The sequence below is a fragment of the Vipera ursinii genome, assembly GCF_947247035.1.
Source record: "Vipera ursinii genome assembly, chromosome: Z".
Classification (NCBI taxonomy): Eukaryota; Metazoa; Chordata; class Lepidosauria; order Squamata; family Viperidae; genus Vipera; species Vipera ursinii.
The window spans coordinates 24,839,157-24,860,530 of NC_139517.1; the positions used below are offsets into that span (position 1 = coordinate 24,839,157).

General features: G+C 36.2%; 2 protein-coding genes and 1 pseudogene across 3 annotated transcripts in view; 2 read left to right on the forward strand and 1 right to left on the reverse strand.

The window, feature by feature from the left end:
- Nucleotides 1-1,606: 1,606 nt before the first annotated feature.
- LOC310650103 (olfactory receptor 14A16-like) overlaps nt 1,607-21,374 on the forward strand; it is a gene marked incomplete at both ends in the record, with an annotated part of 31,184 nt that continues 11,416 nt past the window's right edge. Inside the window, one exon of the mRNA XM_083378937.1 lies at nt 1,607-1,925. Coding sequence (XP_083235063.1) covers nt 1,607-1,925 — 319 coding nt within the window. The remainder of the gene's footprint in view (nt 1,926-21,374) is intronic.
- Nucleotides 6,031-7,202, forward strand: LOC310649229 (olfactory receptor 14A16-like; the record flags this gene model as incomplete). Its single annotated transcript, XM_083377533.1, has 1 exon — nt 6,031-7,202. The coding sequence occupies exon 1, from the start codon at nt 6,258-6,260 to the stop codon at nt 7,200-7,202; it is 945 nt and encodes a 314-aa protein (XP_083233659.1). The 5' UTR covers nt 6,031-6,257.
- LOC310649230 (olfactory receptor 14A2-like) lies at nt 10,493-14,305 on the reverse strand (annotated as a pseudogene). The gene is made up of 2 exons: nt 14,233-14,305; nt 10,493-11,076 (listed from the first exon to the last, which is right to left on the reverse strand). The product of its transcript is annotated as an olfactory receptor 14A2-like (transcript).

Sequence of the window (21,374 nt, forward strand, 5' to 3'; positions counted from 1 at the left end):
GGTATAGAAAAATGCTTCTTTATTCTGTAATCTCTTATTTCCCTTTTTAAATATTGATACTTTATAAGTTTTTCCAGTTTCTTTTGAGCTACTCTAGTATTAGCTTCTATAGCTATATTTAAAATGGCATTTGTTTTTCTTCATTAGCTAGAGTTTATCTTTCTCTGAATAATTTTCATTTGGGGTTACTTTCAGTGTGTTTTTTTAGTTTACATTTTTGTAGCATTTGTTGATAAATGTCTTTGTGGAGCAAATGTTAAGCCTCCTGTTTCCTTCTTGATGTATCTAATTTGAAGCCACTGCCAAGTCATTTTCCTGTTCCTCTTGCCTTTAATTTCTTTTCAGGTAGTAATTGTGTAGAAATTTATCTGTCTGTGTAATGCTTAATTTCCCATTGTAGCCAGTTTTCCATGCCACCTTTTGATTCTGTAACATTCAAAATGTTTTCCTTTCAGATATTTGGAGTGTGATTCATTATCTATTGTAATAAGTTTTGGATCTTCTGTTCTAAAGCATCTAGTTCCACTTTTGTCCAGTTAACAATATCTGCCATGCAATGCATTAGAATAGTTAAGTATTGTTGGCTTTCATTATATAAACCACTGCCTAAGATTTTTTTTAAAAAAATCAAATGCATGTTAAATATTTACTGATTCTCTTTCACATGGTTGTACAAATATTGTTTATTTCTAAAATACCCAAACACTAAGAACTTTTGTCCATTTTCAGTGCTTTGATTTTACTGTCATTCCACGATTCAGTTTCATCTACCGTAAGTAAATATAGATGAAGGATACTTTATTAATTACTCCCAATATTACAAATGAATATGCACTAAATTCTTCCTGGTTTTTTTTTTAAATGTGGGTTTGTGGTATAAGCTCTAGGAAGAAATTATATCATTCACTCAAATGTATATCTACTCACTTGAATTAAGCACAAAACTTAATTGCTGTCATTTTTCTTTAGGCAGATACATTTAAATTATGCATGAATGAATGCATAATTAATGGTATTTTTGGTACTGTTAGTGAGAAATAAAAAAAGAAAAGACTGAAAGAGACTGAAAGAGATGTTTCTTTTTGTTCAATCCATTCTGTACATCCTCAGGGTTTTTTGGTTACTGTTAATTTGAATAGAGGGAGGAGAAGTTCCAAAGCAATAAGAACAATAACAATTATATTAATAGAGGACTTTCTAAAAAATCAAAATCCATATAGTATGCCACATCATAGCACTTATTTTTTTAAACTGTTTGCCATTCCATTAAAGATCCTTATTATTCTGAAAGTTATTTTATTTCACTCTTCCGTTTTCATTCCCTTATGTTCTAAAGTATTAGATTGCCATTTCCATTGTAGAATTCAAAAAAACCTCTCCTTTATTCTGTGCTGTGTGTCAGATATATCTATTCCTCTTTCTGCAATCAAAAAGAAATAATAGAATTAACTTCTACCATTGCAAAAACAATGTTAATTTAAATTCCCTAGTATCTGTTTCATAGGGACTATTTGAAATTCAGTAATTTAGAAGATTTGATATTAATATATACTAACTATTTTCCTCTCTTTTTCTCAGAATGTCTTCAATAAATGACAAACGTGTAATGGCCAATGAATCTACTCTGGTAGAATTCCTTCTGATGGGATTTTCTGACAACCATGATATCCAAATTATGTATTTTGTGATGTTTCTCTTCATGTACTTAATAGCCATAATGGGGAATGTCCTCCTAGTTGTTACTGTGGCCCTGAACCGCTCCCTTCATACCCCAATGTATTTCTTTTTAGTTAACCTATCATTTTCAGACCTTTGTTTCATCTCAACCACCATTCCAAAATCCATGCTCACTTTCCTGACAGATAACAGAGTAATCACCTTTACTGGATGTGCTGCCCAAGTCTTCTTGATTTTCACCTTTGCAGGTTCTGAAATTGCTTTGCTCACCATCATGGCTTATGATCGTTATGTGGCCATTTGCCATCCTCTGCAGTATAGCCTTATCCTGAATTGGGATGCTTGTATGCAAATAGTAGCTTCTTCCTGGATCATCTGTATGATCCATGCTTTGCTAGAAACTGTAATTGTATTTCAGTGGGAATATTGCAGGTCACGTAAGATTGAACAATTGTTCTGTGATATCCCTCAATTACAGAAGATTTCTTGCACTGATACAAGACCTAGTCAAACACTAATTTTTGTGACAGCAATCATTGTTAGCTTAGTGTGTTGTGGTATTATTTTTGTTTCTTATGGCTACATCTTTTCAGCTGTGCTAAAGATTCAGTCAATACAAGGCAGACACAAAGCCTTCTCTACCTGCACTCCCCATCTGATTGTCTTCTTTCTGTTTCTTACTACTGCTTTATTTTCTTACATGACACCAAAAAGCCATTCATCTCATACTGTAGAATTGCTTTCTGCTGTTTTTTACACGGTTTTGCCACCACTATTGAATCCTATCATTTATAGCTTCAGGAATAAGAACATGAAAGAAGCCATGTTAAAAACAGCAGTGAAAGTATTTTCACTTTTTTAAAAAGACAAATTAATGTACTTATTTAAAGTACAAATAATGTACTTATTTGCAGTCATAACTACCTATGCAACTGTCTTGTGAAAGGTTTCCAGTGATTTCCATTCCTCAATTGCAAGTTCTTACTTTCTCACTAATATTTCAAAATGTCCTTTGAGCTCTTTATGCAGAGAAATTTCTGGAGTGTATATGTTTTCAGGAGTGTTTTTCCCCCCTTTTTGGAAAGCTTGCTTCTGATCACATAACTGTCATTCACATTCTCAATAGTTATGGATGTTTGTATGTAACTTACTGATTTCAGTTCTCTATATTCTCTAATAAGTGGATAGGCAAATATATTTGGTCATGAATGACAAACTTTGAATAAACTTTCTGGTTGTTGACTCATTGCATTGAAGATATTAATCTTATAAAGATGATATTTGGATATATTTATATTGCCTATTGATGTACTCATTTTTAGTTGAAAGCATTTCACTTTGTTATCCAAACACATTTGTTTCCTAAGAAAATATAAATCAGAACTGCAATAAATTGAGAAACTTTTACTAATCAATTTCTTGTTTGCAAAGGGAGTGGTACTAGGTACTATGACTTAGACCTCTCCCAGTCTAGCAATCCATCTATAACCATACTTCCAAAACTAAGGAAAAGAGGTAGAGGAGAAGAAGAAAATTGCTAGTGTTGTTAGCCTAACTGGATTCAAAAATCACTAGAAACTGGAATAGAGGCAGTTGACTGGGCAATTAGGCAGTGATAAAATTAAACTCACTTTAGATAATGCAACATCTTGCCCAGGCATTGGCCCTGAATCCTTCCAGTCAGAATTTATCTCTGAATGGATCCAAGTAACTTTAACTGCTAGATAGAAATGCTCCAGTAAATCCTGTGGTTCTTCCTTCTGAAGCAAGAACCAGATTATACTAAACAGGACTACCAGGTGGCTACACAATAAAGGTGAAAAACAAATTCAATAGTTTGCTGCCCATATCACTATAATGGAATTTCTACTATGGGTTCTTATTTGTGCTAGTTTGGATCAATTCAACAAAAGTCCTGAAATCTCTTCTTGCACCAGTCCACCAGGGAATGATGGTTTGCTTAACCTACATTTTTAAAAAGCAGTCTAAAATTGGTTTGGAATGCTCTCATGGTTACTGCTTTTAGCAAGCAAGGAGTTCACAGATAGATGTAAATCAGCAGTCCATTTGTAAGTGTTTCTGTGCCTATTATTTGGGTAAGGTCTTGTATTATGAGCAAAATACCAACATTTTCCAGTTAAAAAATCAAGTTCCTGGAAAAAGATTGATTGTTTTGGACATGTGCTTGCTTAATACATTCTTGGTTTCCTGCAAAGAAAGTAACTAAAACACAAAACATAACTAAAATAATTTGTATTCCCATAAAAAGTCAAAGTAAAAACAATGAAAGCAAATTCAGAAAGGACAGAAAGGATTCTTATCATGATTTATAAAACTGAAATAAAAATATTTGCTCCAGGAATTAATTATTTTGAGTTGTGCTGATTAAGCAGAATACTACTCTGAGACTGAAATGAAGACTCAATCAGGACCAGCAAGATAGAAAAGTTTTGTAGAAACATAGGTAATCATTCCACTTATTTGGACATCATTATGCAATGATCTTCTCCAAGGACTGACTCCCAGAAGTACAATAGAAAACAGAGATAACATTATTTCCACTTCTACTAGCTCCCCATACCAGATATTTATTCTATTAAAGATGATACATATTCAAGCATATCAAATATTTTAAGCAAAATGAGAGGTAAGCAATATACTTCCACAGCATTGACAGCTAAAATTTAAGATTAAAGATTTTATTTAGTATAAAAAATTGTGGTACAGGAATAGAATTAATACAAAGAATACATATATCTCTGTTTGACTTCTATCATCATAGGAACTTTACTAGAGCCACAAATTAGGTAATGAATAGTCTCATTTTTCTCTGTATAAGCTATATTGGAAGTTGTTTCCTTTTCTTAATTTTTTATAGAATTTTTTTGCTATTGTTTGTTCTTGTCTGGGAAATATTAAGCCTTTTCTTTCCTTCTTGATGGATCCAATTGAAAACAATTGCCTAATTTTGCTTCTTTATCTTGCCTTCAGTTTCTTTCAGATGTCAAACATATCCATTTTCCATCTACCATTTTAAGTGATCAGTTTGCAAAGCTATTTGGATTTGGTAACATTCACAATGTTTTTATTGTAAACATTTGTTAACTTTCTCTCTTTGCTGAGGAAGCATCTGATTTTTCACTCCATTGTCTGCATCAGTTGCAACAAACCACAACCACCATTTTTCTTGAAAAAAATACAAACAGTTTTTGCTGCTTTGGGAGTATAGTGCATGATATATTTCCATAAATATTTATGTTTTTCATTGAAAGACATCAAGTTTCATCTGTATCCAAGTGGGAATATATATTGAATAATACTACATGAATAATTTAAATATTAATGGATTTAATTGTATTACCACCACTTACATTCAATTTGAAATATCTTTTTCAAATAGGCATATGGATATTTGCTTCTAAAATACCTCCAAACTTTCCTCAGTTTTCAGTGTTGCAATTTTAGGGCCACTATACAATTTAATCAGACATAAATATTCAGATCTCCCTGTTTTTACTGCTAGTGTTGCAAATAATATCAAAATTATGGAATTATCAGTAAGGTGACCTTATCTTAACTGCTTGATAGAGTAAGGGAAAAACACTGGAAGTATTGATTCTACATTCCAATATTATTAATAAGATTTTTTAAATATATATTTATAAAATAAATTACAAGAAGAATTTATATCCATTTAACATAAATTAGATAGAAATTAATTAAATTCAGATAGGTTAGATATATGCAAGATATCTATCTATCTATCTATCTATCTATCTATCTATCTATCTATCTATCTATCTATCTATCTATCTGTCTATCTATCTACACATATACTTTGTGAGAGACGGAAGGGAGAACAAGTGAGAAAGGATGAGTTGAAATGTCCTGAAGGACAGTCTTAGAGGTTTCTTTGAGTCTATTGTATATGTCTTCAGATTATTCTTGTTGTTGTTGTTGTTATGCCAAGAGATTATATCTTGCAATGACAGAAAAAACAACTACAAGAATGCCTTATTGTAGAGCACTCCTTTTGTTATTACTAAAATAGATACAATGTGACTCTACAATCATATATAGTTAACAGTTCTTCAAAGCATGAAACTCCATCAGCACACACTATAATTTTCAAAGTGATTTTAGTTCAGTATTATATTTCCACTATCACTGAGTTATTATTATTATTATTATTTATTGAAAAGTTTTAGAATACATTTTGTCTTTAACAAACCCCCCCTCCCCCCACCCCTACCTATCCCTCCCTACCCCTCCCCCCATTTCCCCCTCCCCCCCGACTTCCCAGAGCTAAGTACAAGGTATAGAAACAAAAAACAATCATTATTATTATTATCTGTAACCTAGTGAGTTTGAGAAAGAGACTGTGACAAACAATTGCAAACCAATTAATTACTGTATTTATTTGGTTGTGTCTGTATTCCTTATTTACTAGTTTCTTTACTGATCTCTTTTGCACAGACAATATACTGAGATTTAGCAAGACCTTAGATTTTTTTATTTTTATTTTTTAAAATCTCTGCTAACTGTATTCTCATCTCTTTTTCCTCTACAGTCTGAATGAAATGAATCAATCCACTCTGGCAGAATTCTTTCTGATGGGATTTTCCAATGACCGTGATGGGCAGATTATGCATTTTCTGATGTTTTCCTTCATTTACTTGATTTCCATAATAGGGAATGTTCTCCTGATTATCACTGTGGCCATGAACTGCCCCCTTCACACCCCAATGTATTTTTTTTTAGTTAACCTGTCACTTTCAGATATTTGCTTCATCTCAACGACAATCCCCAAATCCATGGCCATTTCCTTAACAGATAACAAAGTGATCACTTTCACTGAATGTGTTGCCCAAGTCTTCTCGATTTTCACCTTTGCAGGTTCTGAGCTCGCCTTGCTGACCATCATGGCTTATGATCGTTATGTGGCCATCTGCCATCCCCTGCAATACAGTCTCATCCTGAACTGGTATGTTTGTATGCAAATGGCAGCTGCTTCCTGGCTCACCTGTATGATCCATGCGTTGCTGGAAACTGTAGTAATATTTCAGTGGAAATTCTGCAGGTCACACAAGATTGAGCAATTTTTCTGTGAAGTTCCTCATTTACAGGAGATTTCTTGCAGTGATACAAGACCAAGCCAAATACTGATTTTTGTTATAGGAAGTACAATTAGCTCAATTTGTTGTGGGATAATTTTTATCTCTTATGGCTATATCTTCTCAGCTGTGTTAAAGATTCACTCCATTAAAGGCAAATACAAAGTCTTTTCAACCTGCATCCCCCACCTGATTGTCTTTACTTTATTTATCAGCACTACAATATTTGTTTATATGAGACCAAAAAGTCCTTCCTCACATATTGTAGATTTTATTTCTGCTGTTTTTTATACAATTTTGCCCCCACTACTGAATCCCATTATTTATAGTTTCAGGAATAAGGACATTCAGAAAGCCATGTGGAATATAGGGAAAAAATGGGTTTCTTTCCCTTCCTTAAAAATAAGATGATTGATTACATAAGCTGTATTTCAAAAACATAATTTATTGGCAGAGGAGGCCTGCTAGGAATCCATTCAATCAAGGAACTCAGGGTGGGGAGATCTAGCAAAAAAGCTTTCTCTACAGTAATGCCAGCTGTCTGGAATATTCTGCTCACCCAGGATGAGGATGGTCCCCACCCTCCTGTTCTTTGCAAGAACCTGAAAACCTGGCTCTGCTGGTTGGCCTGTTGACCCAATGGGGGAATGCCACATCGGAGGTGACTATTAGACTAATTAACTGTCAAATTCTCCTGTTCACTTTCTGCTTATCCCAATATTCTTTTCATTTGTACTATTGTACCTGCATTGTTTATTTTTATTGCTTCATTGCTTTACTATTTTATGGTTACATTTTACCATTTTTTCCACTGTATTCTTGTAAGCTACTCAGAGTGGCCCTATGGTGAGAAAGACAAGAAATTTAACAAATAAATAAATCAATAACTTTATAACCTCTAGTTGTGAAAAATCCTTGTGCTTCTTGTGGCTTATTTAGGATGATTTCATATATACCACTGCAACTTCTATTCATGTCCTCACTAATATTTTCAGTAATATTCCAGGCTTGTATAAGGAACATTACCATTTATGGGTGCTTGTGTTCATTTTTATGAACTGACCACTTTCTATAACTTTTGTTTTCCAGCTCTTTGAACTATTTGTGCTTTAGAATCTTACTAGTCACAGATATTAAAATTGTTGCCTAATGCCTTTAGCATCTTAAAATGATTCATTATGTCATCACCTTCTTTATTTCTCCCTCATATTTTCACACTATGAAATATTTGCATATCATACAGCCTATTTGTTTGCTCAAACAATAATATTCTAGAGACTATTGAAATAACATGCAAATATGTCTATTATACAGATTATATTTGAATTTATTTTTATTGAAACAAAATAAATTTAAATATAATCTGTATAATGCACATACTACTGCAAATAGGGAAAAAATGGCAAACAATTGGATTCAGCAATTCATACTATCTTAATTTTCTTTATTGTTTGAGGCAAAATATGGTGCTGTAGAACTGGACTGAAAATGAATAGGTCCAGGTAGAAATCAATATACATTTGAGAAATGCAATACTCCAAATTCCTCAATATCTAACAAATTGAAGAGAGTTTATTTCTTGCTAAAAAAGAAAAGAAAATGCAGTAGTATTGAAATACAGTATCTTGAGCTATTATGGAGCAGAGGGGATAGAAATACCTTATTGAAAGGTATTTCAATATCCCTGCCTTTTTTAGCAATAAAATAATTTTATTAGATGTTGAGGAATTTGAAGTATTGCATTTCTTGAATGAATATTAATTTCTACCTGGATCTATTCATTTTCAGTCCAGTTCTACAGCACCATATTTTGCCTCAAACAATAATGAATATTAAGATGGTGTGAATAGTTGAATTCAATTGTTTGACATTTTTTCCTGTTTGCAGTAGTCCCTCACCCAAAACCATGTGACCCAGAAAGAGACAAGAGCAAGCAGAATCTAGAAAGAGACAAGAGCAACAGAATCTAGATTTTCAGATGACTAGACCTTAAATTCCTTCAGCCTTAACCAACCCATTTAAAAAAAATTAGTAACTATAATCCTAATCCACTGCAGAATACAAGGTTGCTTGTATCAAAACCAAGAAATTATATGACTTACAATAGCAAATCTGAAAGTACTATTTGGGTTCCATTTCCACTATCTGTTTTCCAAATGTCGATGGTGATTCATCCAGGTCATGGTTGTCCCAAAAGTCCTTTTTTTCACAAGGCAACTGGAGTTTCTTGTTTTTCTTTGAAGACATTTCACTTCTCATCCAAGAAATCCTTCCATTCCCCACCATCTGGTCAGAAGTGAAACATCTTCAAAGAAAAAGAAGAACATCCAGTTGCCTCATGAAAAGAGCATCTTTGGGATTATCTGTTTTCCAGTATTTGATCCTAATAAAGACCTCAATATTAATTGGAAAAAGTCAAAATAATCAGAACATTTTTTTCCTAGAACTCTTTATTATCTTTGAAATAAAAAGAATCTAGTTTTATTTTAATTCTCTAAGATCTTAGCCACCACTTTCATAAGTTCAAATGATTATCTAGTGTATGTTTATCAAGTCTACTCTATGATAAATACATTAGTTTCTATAACAGCCACATGTGCAAGTTTATTGTAAATTGAAGATGAATTAATACATTTTAACAACCACATGACTGAATTCTGAAAAATTAGATAGAATTTGTGGAGGGGGAAGAAGAGAATGAGCATTGTTATTGGACAGAATAAGCATAAAAGTGAATTTTCAATTGTGTTCATTTAAAGTTGGATTAGGATTTCTGCAATTTTAAAATTTAATTATTTTTTAATTCTCCCTGTAACAAGAATCTATCACAGGAGATAAAGCCATGTTGTTTAAACAGTTATTTAGATAACCCAGAAAATTCCAAGGACATTTTTTTTAAAAAAAGTGCATAGTATTCTGCTAAAGAGAGATTTTGAACAATGAATGCACTTATCTGATGTGAGAAATAACATACAATAATGTTTCAGACTTATAGAAGGATATATGGTGTAAGATTGTTCTTAAAATCTACAACCAGACAAAAAACTCAGTCTGATAAGAAACTTTGCATCATCCACAAGTTCAAGAAACTGAAAAAAATGATTATAACTTGAATAAATCATAATCTTTTTCAAATTTTGACTCAATAATTTTGGCTTCATTTAGATATGGATGCCTGGTAAACTGTTCAAAAGAAGACTCTGCTGCTTTTCCACCTGGGATCATGCAAACACAAAATTAAATTAAGCAGGTTCTTACCAGTGGAATTTTTTTTCCCCTAAATGACACAGAATATAAAATATGTAGTCTTCAGTATTTTTTACTACATTTATTTTGCCCAAGAACCATCCTGATTTTCTCACCTCTTCAGAAATGCAAGAATCTGATTCAGGTCAAAATATGTTTGGAGTTGACATCAACTGTTTTCTGTTGGGTTATTTTCATTTGTCTCAGATAGCGTATGTAAAACTGACTTTCCTAACTCTTTTCTACCTCCTCTTCCATTCCAGTAGACCAGTGGCATAAGCTGTTCCATTCCAAGGGATTGGTGTTTAAAAATAATGTAGAGCAGACCCTTTAAAGTAAGAAAATACAAAGTTCCTCACAGGTTGGTACATGAAAAAGTTGATAGGTTTTTATTTACAAATTTGGCATATTTAAGCCCAATTCCTCCTTACAAAACAAAATGTTATTTCTGCTTTTTACTTCTTAAGCATTTTCCATATGGCCTTTTGGATGTCCTTGTTCCTGAAATTATAAATGAAGGGATTGAGGAGTGGGGGCAAAACTGTGTAGAGAACAGTAGAGACCAAATCCAAAGTAAGGGAGGATAGACTTTGGGGCCTCATATATGCAAAGAGAGCAGAGATCAAAAATAAAGAAAATACAGTCAGGTGGGGAGCACATGTAGAAAAAGCTTTATATATGCCTTCAACTGAAGGGACTTTTAATACAGCAGAGAAGATGTAGCCATAAGAAATAAAAATGAGCCCACTACAAAATGAATCTACAGTAATCCCTATAACCAAAATCACAAACTGATTAATTCTTGTATCAGTACAAGGAATCATTAGTAGATGAGGAATATCAAAGAAAAATTGTTCAATTATATTTAATTTGCAGAAATTTAGCCCCAGTTAATCCCAGTTCATGATTAGGGTATATTGCAGAGGATGGCAGATGGCCACATAATGGTCATAAGCCATGGCAGTCAGCAAAACAAGCTCAGAACCTCCAAAGGTGATAACTGAGAAGACCTGAGCAGCACATCCAACATAGGAGAACTCTGTTATTTGTCAAATAAGTAGCCATGGCCTTAGGAATCATAGTTGAAATGAAACATGTTATGTATGAGGTCTAAGCAGCAGCTCTGCAAATACTACCAGGTGGTGCTGTCCCGTAACCGGATTGGCTGGTTAGCGTTCAGCGAGAGATTAAGATGAACGGATTGGGTAAGAGCGTACCTGGCAAGGTATATAAGGGGTACAGGTAACCCCTTTGTCCAGTACAGTGCTAACCACAATAAAGAGCTGTTTGCTGTACTCATCTGTCTGGAGTCTCCATGCAGTCCTGAACCCACTACAAAATAGTAGCAACGAAGGTGGGATGCTGCTTCACTCAGAGCTGAAATCACTAGCTGAATCACTAGCTGAAGTCACTTGGACAGTGGAAAGAGGTATCTTTTCCCAAAAAATCCTTTCCATCGAAGCAGTATCCACAGGACTGGACACAGCATGGCTAAGCTTGGTCAGATCCGCAAATTTGATGTCAGCTGTCCCGAACGTTTGGGAGTTGCATTTGGGCCAGGTAAGAGGATCACCCAAGACCGCTTGAAAGTGGCAGCTCTGCTGTGTATCAGCGGGCCTGCCATTTATAATATAGCTGTCGGGTTTTGCTCACCGACAGCTATCGGAACCGTTTCCTATGGTGACCTCAAGGACAAACTAAATGGGCATTAAATTATTGTTATTGTTATTGTTATTGTTATTGTTATTGTTATTGTTATTGTTATTGTTATTGTTATTGTTATTGTTATTGTTATTGTTATTGTTATTGTTATTGTTATTGTTATTATTTCATGGCACGAAGGTCTGAAATGTCCTGGCAGTTCCAGTTTGTCCAGCAGATCCAGCTACTGGGCGAGTCGACGGCTGATTTCATTGCAGCTATGCCACAGGCTGCCTGTCTCTGTAAGTTTCCCGACTTAGAAGACAGGCTGCCCGACCGGATCGTTTTCAGTCTAAGTGACAGAAATTGCTTGTGAAGCCTACCATGAGTCTGAAAGTGGTTCTGGATGAGGTATTGGACTACGAGGTGGCCAGCGGCTGAGGCCAGACCACTCACCGACCCAGCAGCAGCTCTGGAAGATCAGTCCACCATGAAAGTGCTGCGTACGGCGGAGCAGATGAAGACGAATACAACAGTGCGCAGACCAGTGGGGGGTCATCAGCAGCCAATAGGATCACGAAGATACACCGGAGGGGCCGGCGCCAAAACCACCTCTGGAGGCGGAGCGACTATTCCCAAGTGTGCCGGTTGTGGAGGAAACCATGCGAGGGCGGCCTACAGATTCCACTCGGCAAAGTGCCGGATCTGTGAAAAAACAGGCCACATTGCAGTGGTCTGTTGGAGTCATTCCTGGAATGAGGATGCGTCACTGAAAGGTACCAAAAAACCCCAAGTCTCCACCTCCAATTCATTTGTGAGTCTGAGAGCTATACCCCACACCTGGGTCAATTGGCTGCTCACCCCAAAAATTAAGTTAGATGTTCACTTGCAAGATGTGCCTTGCAAGATGGAGCTTGACTCCGGGTCCGCTGTCTCTATAATTTCTTATGAGACCTTTAAACAAGTGTGCAGCCGGAGCAAGCAGTGGGCACAATTAAGGCCTACCAGTCTAAAATTAACTGATTTTCAAAATGCACCTGTTAAAATTAAGGGGGAAGCCACCCTGTCAGTGAGGTTCTGGGAGTTCCGTGGGCACTTGGATGTCCTAGTAGTCAAGGGCCGGAGGATTAGCCTAGTGGGGCTGGACTGGTTTGAGGCTTTGGGCATAGGGATCTCAGGGATCCATAGCACCCAGGTCAAGAGTCTTGAATCCGTCTGCAAAACATTTGCAGACATCTTTGATGGCAAGTTAGGAAGGTACACAGCCCCCCCATTAAATTCAAACTAAATCCTAACATCATGCCTCTTAGAATTAAACCCCAGCAAGTCCCTTTTGCTCTCAAACACAAAATTGAGAACGAATTAGATAGGCTAGTGGAGCAAGGGGTGTTAGAGCCAGTAGAAGGAGGAGAGTGGGAGACCCCTATAGTTACCTCGCTAAAGGCTAACAGGGAGGTGATAATCTGTGCCAACTATAAGTGCTCGGTGAACCAGGCCCTTAATCCTCATGCTTACCCGGTCCCGACGGTCAGCCACGTTCTTGCCTCTCTCCAGGGTGGTGCCATTTTTGCTGGATCTCGCACAGGCATACCAGCAGCTCCCAGTTACCAGGGAGATGGCAGACACTTAAACCATAGTAACGCACAGAGGAGCTTTCAGAGTTAACTGTTTGCAGTTCGGTGTCTCTGTAGCTCCAGGAATTTTCCAAGAGGTGATGGAAAAACACTGAAGGACATTCCGGGAGTTTGCCCTTACTTTGATGATGTTCTCATCACTGGAAGCTCTGAGGAGGTACTGGCTGAGAGACTACAGGCTGTGTTAAGCAGGTTCCGCTCTGCAGGGCTCAAACTCAAAAAAGAATTCCTGGGGTTCAGGATTGATGCCAACGGAATCCACCCTGCAGAGTCCAAGGTAAGGGCAATCAAATTGGCCCCCATCCCCCAAAACAAAGGGGAACTGCAAGCATTCCTGGGGCTCCTAAATTTCTACCACTCTTTCCTTCCACAGAAAGCAGCCATAGTGGAGCTGCTGCACAGTCTCCTAGACATGCAAGCTGCATGGAACTGGACCAAGGTCCACGACAGGAGTTTTAGAAACCTAAAGGAATTACTGTCTAGTGATTCTACTGTCACCCACTTCATAGAGTCAAAGCCTATTTGCATTGTGTGTGATGCATCTCCCTATGGAGTGGGTGCAATACTGAGCCACCTAGAAGAGAACAGGGAACAGGTGCCAATTGCATACTACTCCCGTACATTGTCAGGGGCAGAAAGGAATTATGCCCAGATTGACAAGGAAGCGCTGGCCATAGTGGCAGGGGTCAAAAAATTCCATGACTACCTCTATGGCAGGGAATTCACCATATTCATGGATCATAAGCCTCTATTGGGGCTGTTCACAACAGACAAACAGACCCCACAAATTCTGTCAGCTAGGATGCTCTGGTGGTCCATATTCCTCCTATCTGCATACACTTACAAGCTGATTCACAAATGAGGTAAAGATTTGGGCCATGCAGATGGGTTAAGCAGGTTACCCCTAGCAAACTCAGTACCTGATCCAGTGCCTGCAGCCAAAATACTAACCATACAGGACCTATCCAAGTGCCCCCTACAGGCAAAAGACATAGCGGCTGAAACAACAGCAGACAGAATCCTTAGCAGAGTTCAGTCGTGGGTAGTCATGGAGTGGCAAGAAAAGAGTCCAGGCCCGGAATTCCAGGCTTTCTTCAATAGAAGGTATGAACTGTCTGCTCACAAGGGATGCCTCTTGTGGGAAAGTAGGGTCATTATTCCTGAGACTCTGAGGAACAGAGCCATTAAGTCACTACATGAAGGACACCCAGGAATAGTCCGGATGAAGGCATTAGCTAGGAGTTACCTGTGGTGGCCAGGCCTCAACAAGGCCATAGAGGAACAGGTAAATAGTTGCTATGACTGCCAAAGGTCCAGGCCAGAGATGCCCCATGCACCTGTCCACAAATGGGAGACAACACACCCCCTGGTCCAGAGGCTACATTGATTATGCTGTCCTTTCCAAGGACAGCTGTTCCTAGTGGTGGTAGACAGCCATTCCAAATGACTAGAGGTGATACCAGTCAATAGCATGACCACGGCCAAAACTATCCAAGTGCTCAGGGGGCTCTTTGCTACACAGGGCCTCCCTGACATATTGGTCTCAGACAACGGGCCTCAATTCACTTCTGCTGAATTCCAGGCATTCACCAGGGCCAACTTGATTAGGTATGTCACAGCTGCACCTTTCCACCCGTCGGCACAATGGATTAGCAGAATGCATGGTACGAACGACCAAGGACGCATTGAGGTGCATCATCAGTGGTGACTGGCATCAAAAGTTGGCACAATTCCTGTTAGCACAACACACCACACCTTGCACAGCCATGGAGAAGAGCCCTGTGGAACTTCCTTGGGGCAGGTGTCTCATCACCAACTTGGACAGGCTACACCCCGACCGAGTGGCTGCGGAGATGGAGCAACCCAAGCCCGCTAGAGAACTTCACACCAATGACCTGGTTTGGGCAAGGAACTACGGGCCAGGACATGCATGGATTCTGGGGGTGGTGGTTGACAGAACTGGGCCCTTGTCCTACATTGTAGGGGTGAAGGGGGACCATCAGATCAGACGACACATAGACCAAATCAGGAAGCAGGTTCCTGAAAGGTCACAGATCGACCAACCCCAACAACCAACAACAACAGGACTGGAGGAGAGTCGGTCCGTACATCAACAGGCCTAGGAGCATCACAACAGTGTGTTTGCAAGGGCTGACCCTGGGGAGGGTCAACTAGGAACACTGAGCCAGGACGCAACAACTGACTCGACTGTCCCGGATGAATGGCAAACTCTGAGATGGTCATCCAGGGCTCACAGGCCACCAGCCCATCTTGTGGACTATGTACAATCTTGAGGGGGGACAGGGCCTAGAGTCAAGTCATGGTTTGCCATTAACAATTGTAACTGCAGGAAAATGTTATGTGTGATGTTTTGTATAAAATATGTTGTTTGTTCTTTTAAGGGGGAAGGGGTGTTATGTATGGGGTCTAAGCAGCAGCTCTGCAAATACCACCAGGTGGCACTGTACCATAACTGGATTGGCTGGTTAGCTTTCGGCGGGAGATTGAGATGAATTGGGTAAGAGCGTACCTGGCAAAGTATATAAGGGGTACAGGTAACCCCCTTTGTCCAGTACAGTGCTAACCATAATAAAGAGCTGTTTGCTGTACTCATCTGTCTGGAGTCTCCATGCAGTCCTGAACCCACTACACAATAAAACAAATATCAGAGAATGACAAATTTACCAAAACGAAATACATAGGAGCGTGAAGGTGTTGGTTTAAAATCACAGCAAAAACAAGAAGGAAATTTCCAATTAAGGCTAATAAGTAAATGACAAGAAACATTATAAAATACAGAATTTGCAAATCATGATCATCAGAAAATCTCATCAGAAGGAACTAGGTCACAGCAGACTGGTTGGCCATTTAGTTTATCTGACTCCTTCCTGGCAGAACGAGAGTATCATAGGATATTAATCTAGGAAATAAATATAGGTATAGAATTATTAATTGTAATAACAATATATGTGAATTAATCTATTATAATTATTACATGTTTGAAATAAAAAATTTTATTATCTGTTTTATTATCTGTTTTCATTCATTTAAAAATATAAAACAAAAATGATATTGTTTTACTTCTGCATAATACATGCCAGTTTATGGTAAACCCGTTTTCTGTAAATAAGATTATTATACTTTCCATAAAATAAAATAACATTCAACATATGGATAGTTCCAATAATGCAGTGTAAGTAGAAAATGTTATCTTGGGGAGTAGGTGAAGGCTCTGTCTTAGACCCAGTACTTTTCAATATCTTCATCAGCTATTTAGATGAGTGGATAGATGGGCAACTCATCATATTTTCAGATGATACCAAGCTGGCGGGAATAGCCAACACTCCAGAAGATAGGCTCAAGATACAGAAAGATCTTGACCATTTTTCTGAAATGTTATAGGGTTACCTGCCTGAGCAGGGAGGTGGACTAGAAGACTTCCAAGGTCCCTTTCAACTCTGTCATTCTGTTATATTCTGTTAAGTTGTATATTAGATTATGAAGTATATAAAATATATTACACATTCTCAAAATGCAAAAGGCACTTGACACACTTAACACATATATACAATGTTTTTTTTCTTCCTACATTATATTGGACAACTTAAATTACAGTGGATTCCACTGGCAAAAAGACATTTTGGAGAATGGGGCCATAGTGCTGAGAAATTGGGGAAAAAGGTATTAACTTGGAAGGAAATCAAATATATAGGTAGCAATGCATTTTTCCCTAATATTTTCAGTTTTCCTAAAATAATTATTGGACTTACACAATATATATACAGCCATACTTGGGGTTGGGTAAGATGAGGTGGTTATGGAGATGGAAATGTGTGTGTGGGGGGGAGGCAGAGATAGAGGCAGAGAGACAGAGAGAAACATTGCAATGTTATACATTCCTGTTCAACAATAACTTCTTTTGATTTAAACTGGATATAAAATTGTCATCCAATGCTCCACATTCATATGCAAATATCAACATTTCATAAAGCACTCCAATAAAAATCTCATCTTTCATATATATGGTTGTGTAGAGTTCATTCAAGCCCACAGCTATGTAAATGGGCATGCAATTGTAACTTAACTATAATGACTTTACATATCCATTTTAGATCTGTGTTAAATTAAACAAATATTAAACAATATAATCAAATCATTATTTATTATCTGTGCAAAGCAAAATTAGATTCCTTTTGTATTAAGTTCTAAATACATAAAAACATTTGAATGCTTACAAAGAGTTGTTCCACTGATTTAATTGTTCTGTTAGGAAATTTCCATGTTATTGTGGGATCATTAAGCACTGACATAACCTGACATATTTCTTCTGATAATTTGATTTATGAAACTTGATTCCTGTTTATATGAGATACAATAGGTATAAAGTTCAGTTATTTTGTCTGTATGAATATTTGAAAACCAGCACATACATGTCTAGTCATATATTTTCAACAGGCTGAAGCATCAGTTTACTATTGCCATATTTCAGACCTTAAGGCTAATAACTAAATCTTGAAAAAAACAGTATTATATTCTTACCCAAAAATCAGTGATACAGAGCAAAAACAAAATTTCTGTCACATTCTGCATTATGTTCTTCTTATATACAGAATTTCACAATTATTTCCTAATTGAAATCCTGAGTACTTTAGTCATGATTGTCTTTATTTAACACTTTTTTTTTTTGAGGGTGTGTGTGTCTTATTTTTTTCCCCCGGAAGACAACCTATCTATATGATGCCTCTTCTCATGTACTATGAAGAATGAAAAAGAAGACTAATTACATCACTCTTGTTTTCTATTGTGTTTTAACAGAATTCATTGGAGATTAAGTCCAATTTTCATGATAATTTGAAAGTCTAAATTACAAAACAGAAAAAATGTAGTTATCTCTCTGACAAACTGAAAGACAAAATGGACAAATACAAAAAATGGAAAGAGAGGCTCATAACTAAGGTTGATTATCAGCAGACAGCCAGAACATGTGAAGATTAAGTCAGGAAGGCAAAGGCTCAGAACGAACAAAGACTTGCAACAGAAATCAAGGATAATAAAAAAGTTTTTTTCCAACATATTAACAACAAGAAAACTGGTTTATTTATGCAAAGTTCAATTTTAAGTCTACCTTATTTTCCGGCGTATAAGACGACTGGGCGTATAAGACGACCCACTACATTTCCTGTTAAATTATAGGGTTTGGGCTATACTCACCGTATAAGACTACCCCTCTTCCAACGCACACCAAATAAAAATTAAAAAACATCAGATTTCATTTTAATATGGTAATTTTAATTCAAATGCTTATGACATGCAGGTACTTAGTAGGAAAACTGTCACTTATAAACATAAGGCTGTTTGTCATCAAACATGTAAACATAAAACAGTGCAAGTGGATTAAACTTAATAATAATAATAATAATAATAATAATAATAATAATAATAATAATAATAAGAATAAGAATAAGAATAAGAATAAGAATAAGAATAAGAATAAGAATAAGAATAAGAATAATAATAATAATAATAATAATAATAATAAGAAGAAGAAGAAGAAGAAGAAGAAGAAAAAGAATAATAATAATAATAATAATAATAATAATAATAATAATAATAATAATAATAATAAGAAGAAGAAGAAGAAGAAGAAGAAGAAGAAGAAGAAGAAGAAGAAGAAGAAGAAGAAGAAGAAGAAGAAGAAGAAGAAGTTTGAAGGGACCTTGGAGGTCATCTAGTCCAACCCCCTGCTAAGGCAGGAAACCCTATACCATTTCAGACAAATGGCTGTCCAGTCTCTTCTTAAAAACTTCCAGTGTTGGAGCATTCACCACTTCTGGAGGCAGGTTGTTCCACTGGTTAATTGTTCTAACTGTCAGGAAGTTTCTGCTTAGTTCTAGGTTGCTTCTCTCCTTGACTACTTTCCATCCATTACTTCTTGTCCTGCTTTCAGTGGGTCCCCAAATCCACCGCGAAAACTATATCTTCAAGGCCTTGCAAAAAAGCAACAAGATACGGGTCAATTTTATATTTGAAGGAATGATATTCAAAGGATAGGAGTCACCAAAGATAAACCTCTTTTCCTGCATCCAACCAGAAGTTTTTTCATGATAGTTAGGATCTGCAAAATGCCTTGCCTTCCTGTTTTGGTGGACCAGGTAGATGTATTTGGGAAGAAATAACCTTATTTCAAGCCAAGTAGGGTAGTAAGGTAAGGTAATAACCAGCACCTTAATTGCACCCAGAAGCAAATCAGTAATCAGTGCAGCTCCTAGTTCCATCCTCTATCTTTTGGTTAATAAAGTTGTCAGCTAGGTTGTTCAGGAATCTATTTGATTTCTCACTTGGTGCAGAATTAGTCTTTCAGTTTATGTCAGGGTAATTGAAGTGTCCTTTTACTAATGAAGTGTGTTTCCTACATGTATTTGTTAACTGGTTAGCCAAAAGTACATCTATTTTTTCTGCTTGGTTGGGTAGCCTGTAATATATCCCTATGGCAATGTTAATCTTTTTTTTCTTTAATATTGACCCATATGCATTCAAGGAGGTTTTCATCTTTGGTCTTATGCATTTCTGTAGCAACATATTGGTCTTTTACATATAGTGCAACTCCACCTCTGGTTATAACTTTGTATCATGCCAAATATCATGGGGCCCAAAGAGATTCATGGGTCAAAAGAGGTCACTCAGGCACAATTCTCTCTTAAACCTTTTCTATTCCAGGTGGTGATTAGGTTCTCGGGAGGAGTATGTAGAAGAGCTTTATTTATTCTAAACAATAATGCATAATCCCAGTTTAAACATGGATTATATTAGGTTTTCAAAATTCTGTTTCAACATTTATAACTATACACACAATAACATACAGTTGTAGTAATTTCTGCAGTTTCATGTTCCTAGCGTGACCTGCTTTAAAGGGATGACAATATGTATCACTTTTTCAACCATTCTTCATTTTTAAGAAGCTTTTCTAGCTGTTGGAAAGATCTACTGTTAAGAGACAAAGTGATGGACTGAGAGATTCATTTCTAAGAGCAATTATTGTTTTAAGAATGTCCCTATGCATATATGCATATGTGCATAAATGAATATTTATATGTGTCTGTGTGTGCATTATATGTAACTAATAAAATAAGCAATTCTGCTTGTTCATAACAAGACATTTATGTTATTCATAATATTCATAATGAAATTGGGAAGCGTTGCCAAAATTCTCTTGAAGAATTGATAGTAAGCTTCTTTAAGGGATCTTATAAAAGTTGAAGATTCTCCTTTAAGTAATCTCAACAGCTTCTCAAACTCAGGATGTGTTCTGAATTAAAAATAAAAATATTCCACAGGGTCACCATCTTCTAAACATTATAAGTTAATAGTGAGTCTTTCAATAAACTTTGTATAGTGATATGGGAAATGTGGTGATCCCAAAGGAGTGAATAGTAAGCAAGATAGCAAAAAAACATCTACAGAAACATCTATATTTAAACCAATTGGAAGGGTCATCTTTTCAGCAAATAAACTTCAAGGTGAGAGAATCTCTTTATTAAAGTGGAGTTTAGAAAGTCATTTATAAAAAAATATTGTTTAATGTTGGATATTTATAATTTGTATAGGGGTTACATTTGCTTACATCATTTTATGTGAAATAAAGCATTTCTGGCTCAGGTAAAGAGTTACAAAATTGTAATTAAAAATAAATTAGTTATACTTTCACTCTAAATCATATAATACATAATGATGGTCTCTGATGCAACTTCTTGGTAGGAATTTATGTTTTGTCTGTAGTAATATAATATATAATCACCTAGTTTTTCTTATTGTTTGAATGAGTATATTAGAAATATTATCTAATATATTAAATTTGATACAAAACTGAACTAATTGGTCTGTAATACTATGCTGTCTAGAAGCCATTAAACTGAACACAATGAGCTTGACAAGTAGGACAAGGTTGAGTTTATATATGTATCTAAAACCTATGACTATTGGTAACCCTATGTCTCTATGCAAAATAGATCACCAAGCAATTTTGTAACTATTAAATCAAATCTCACTAATGTTAAACTGTAAT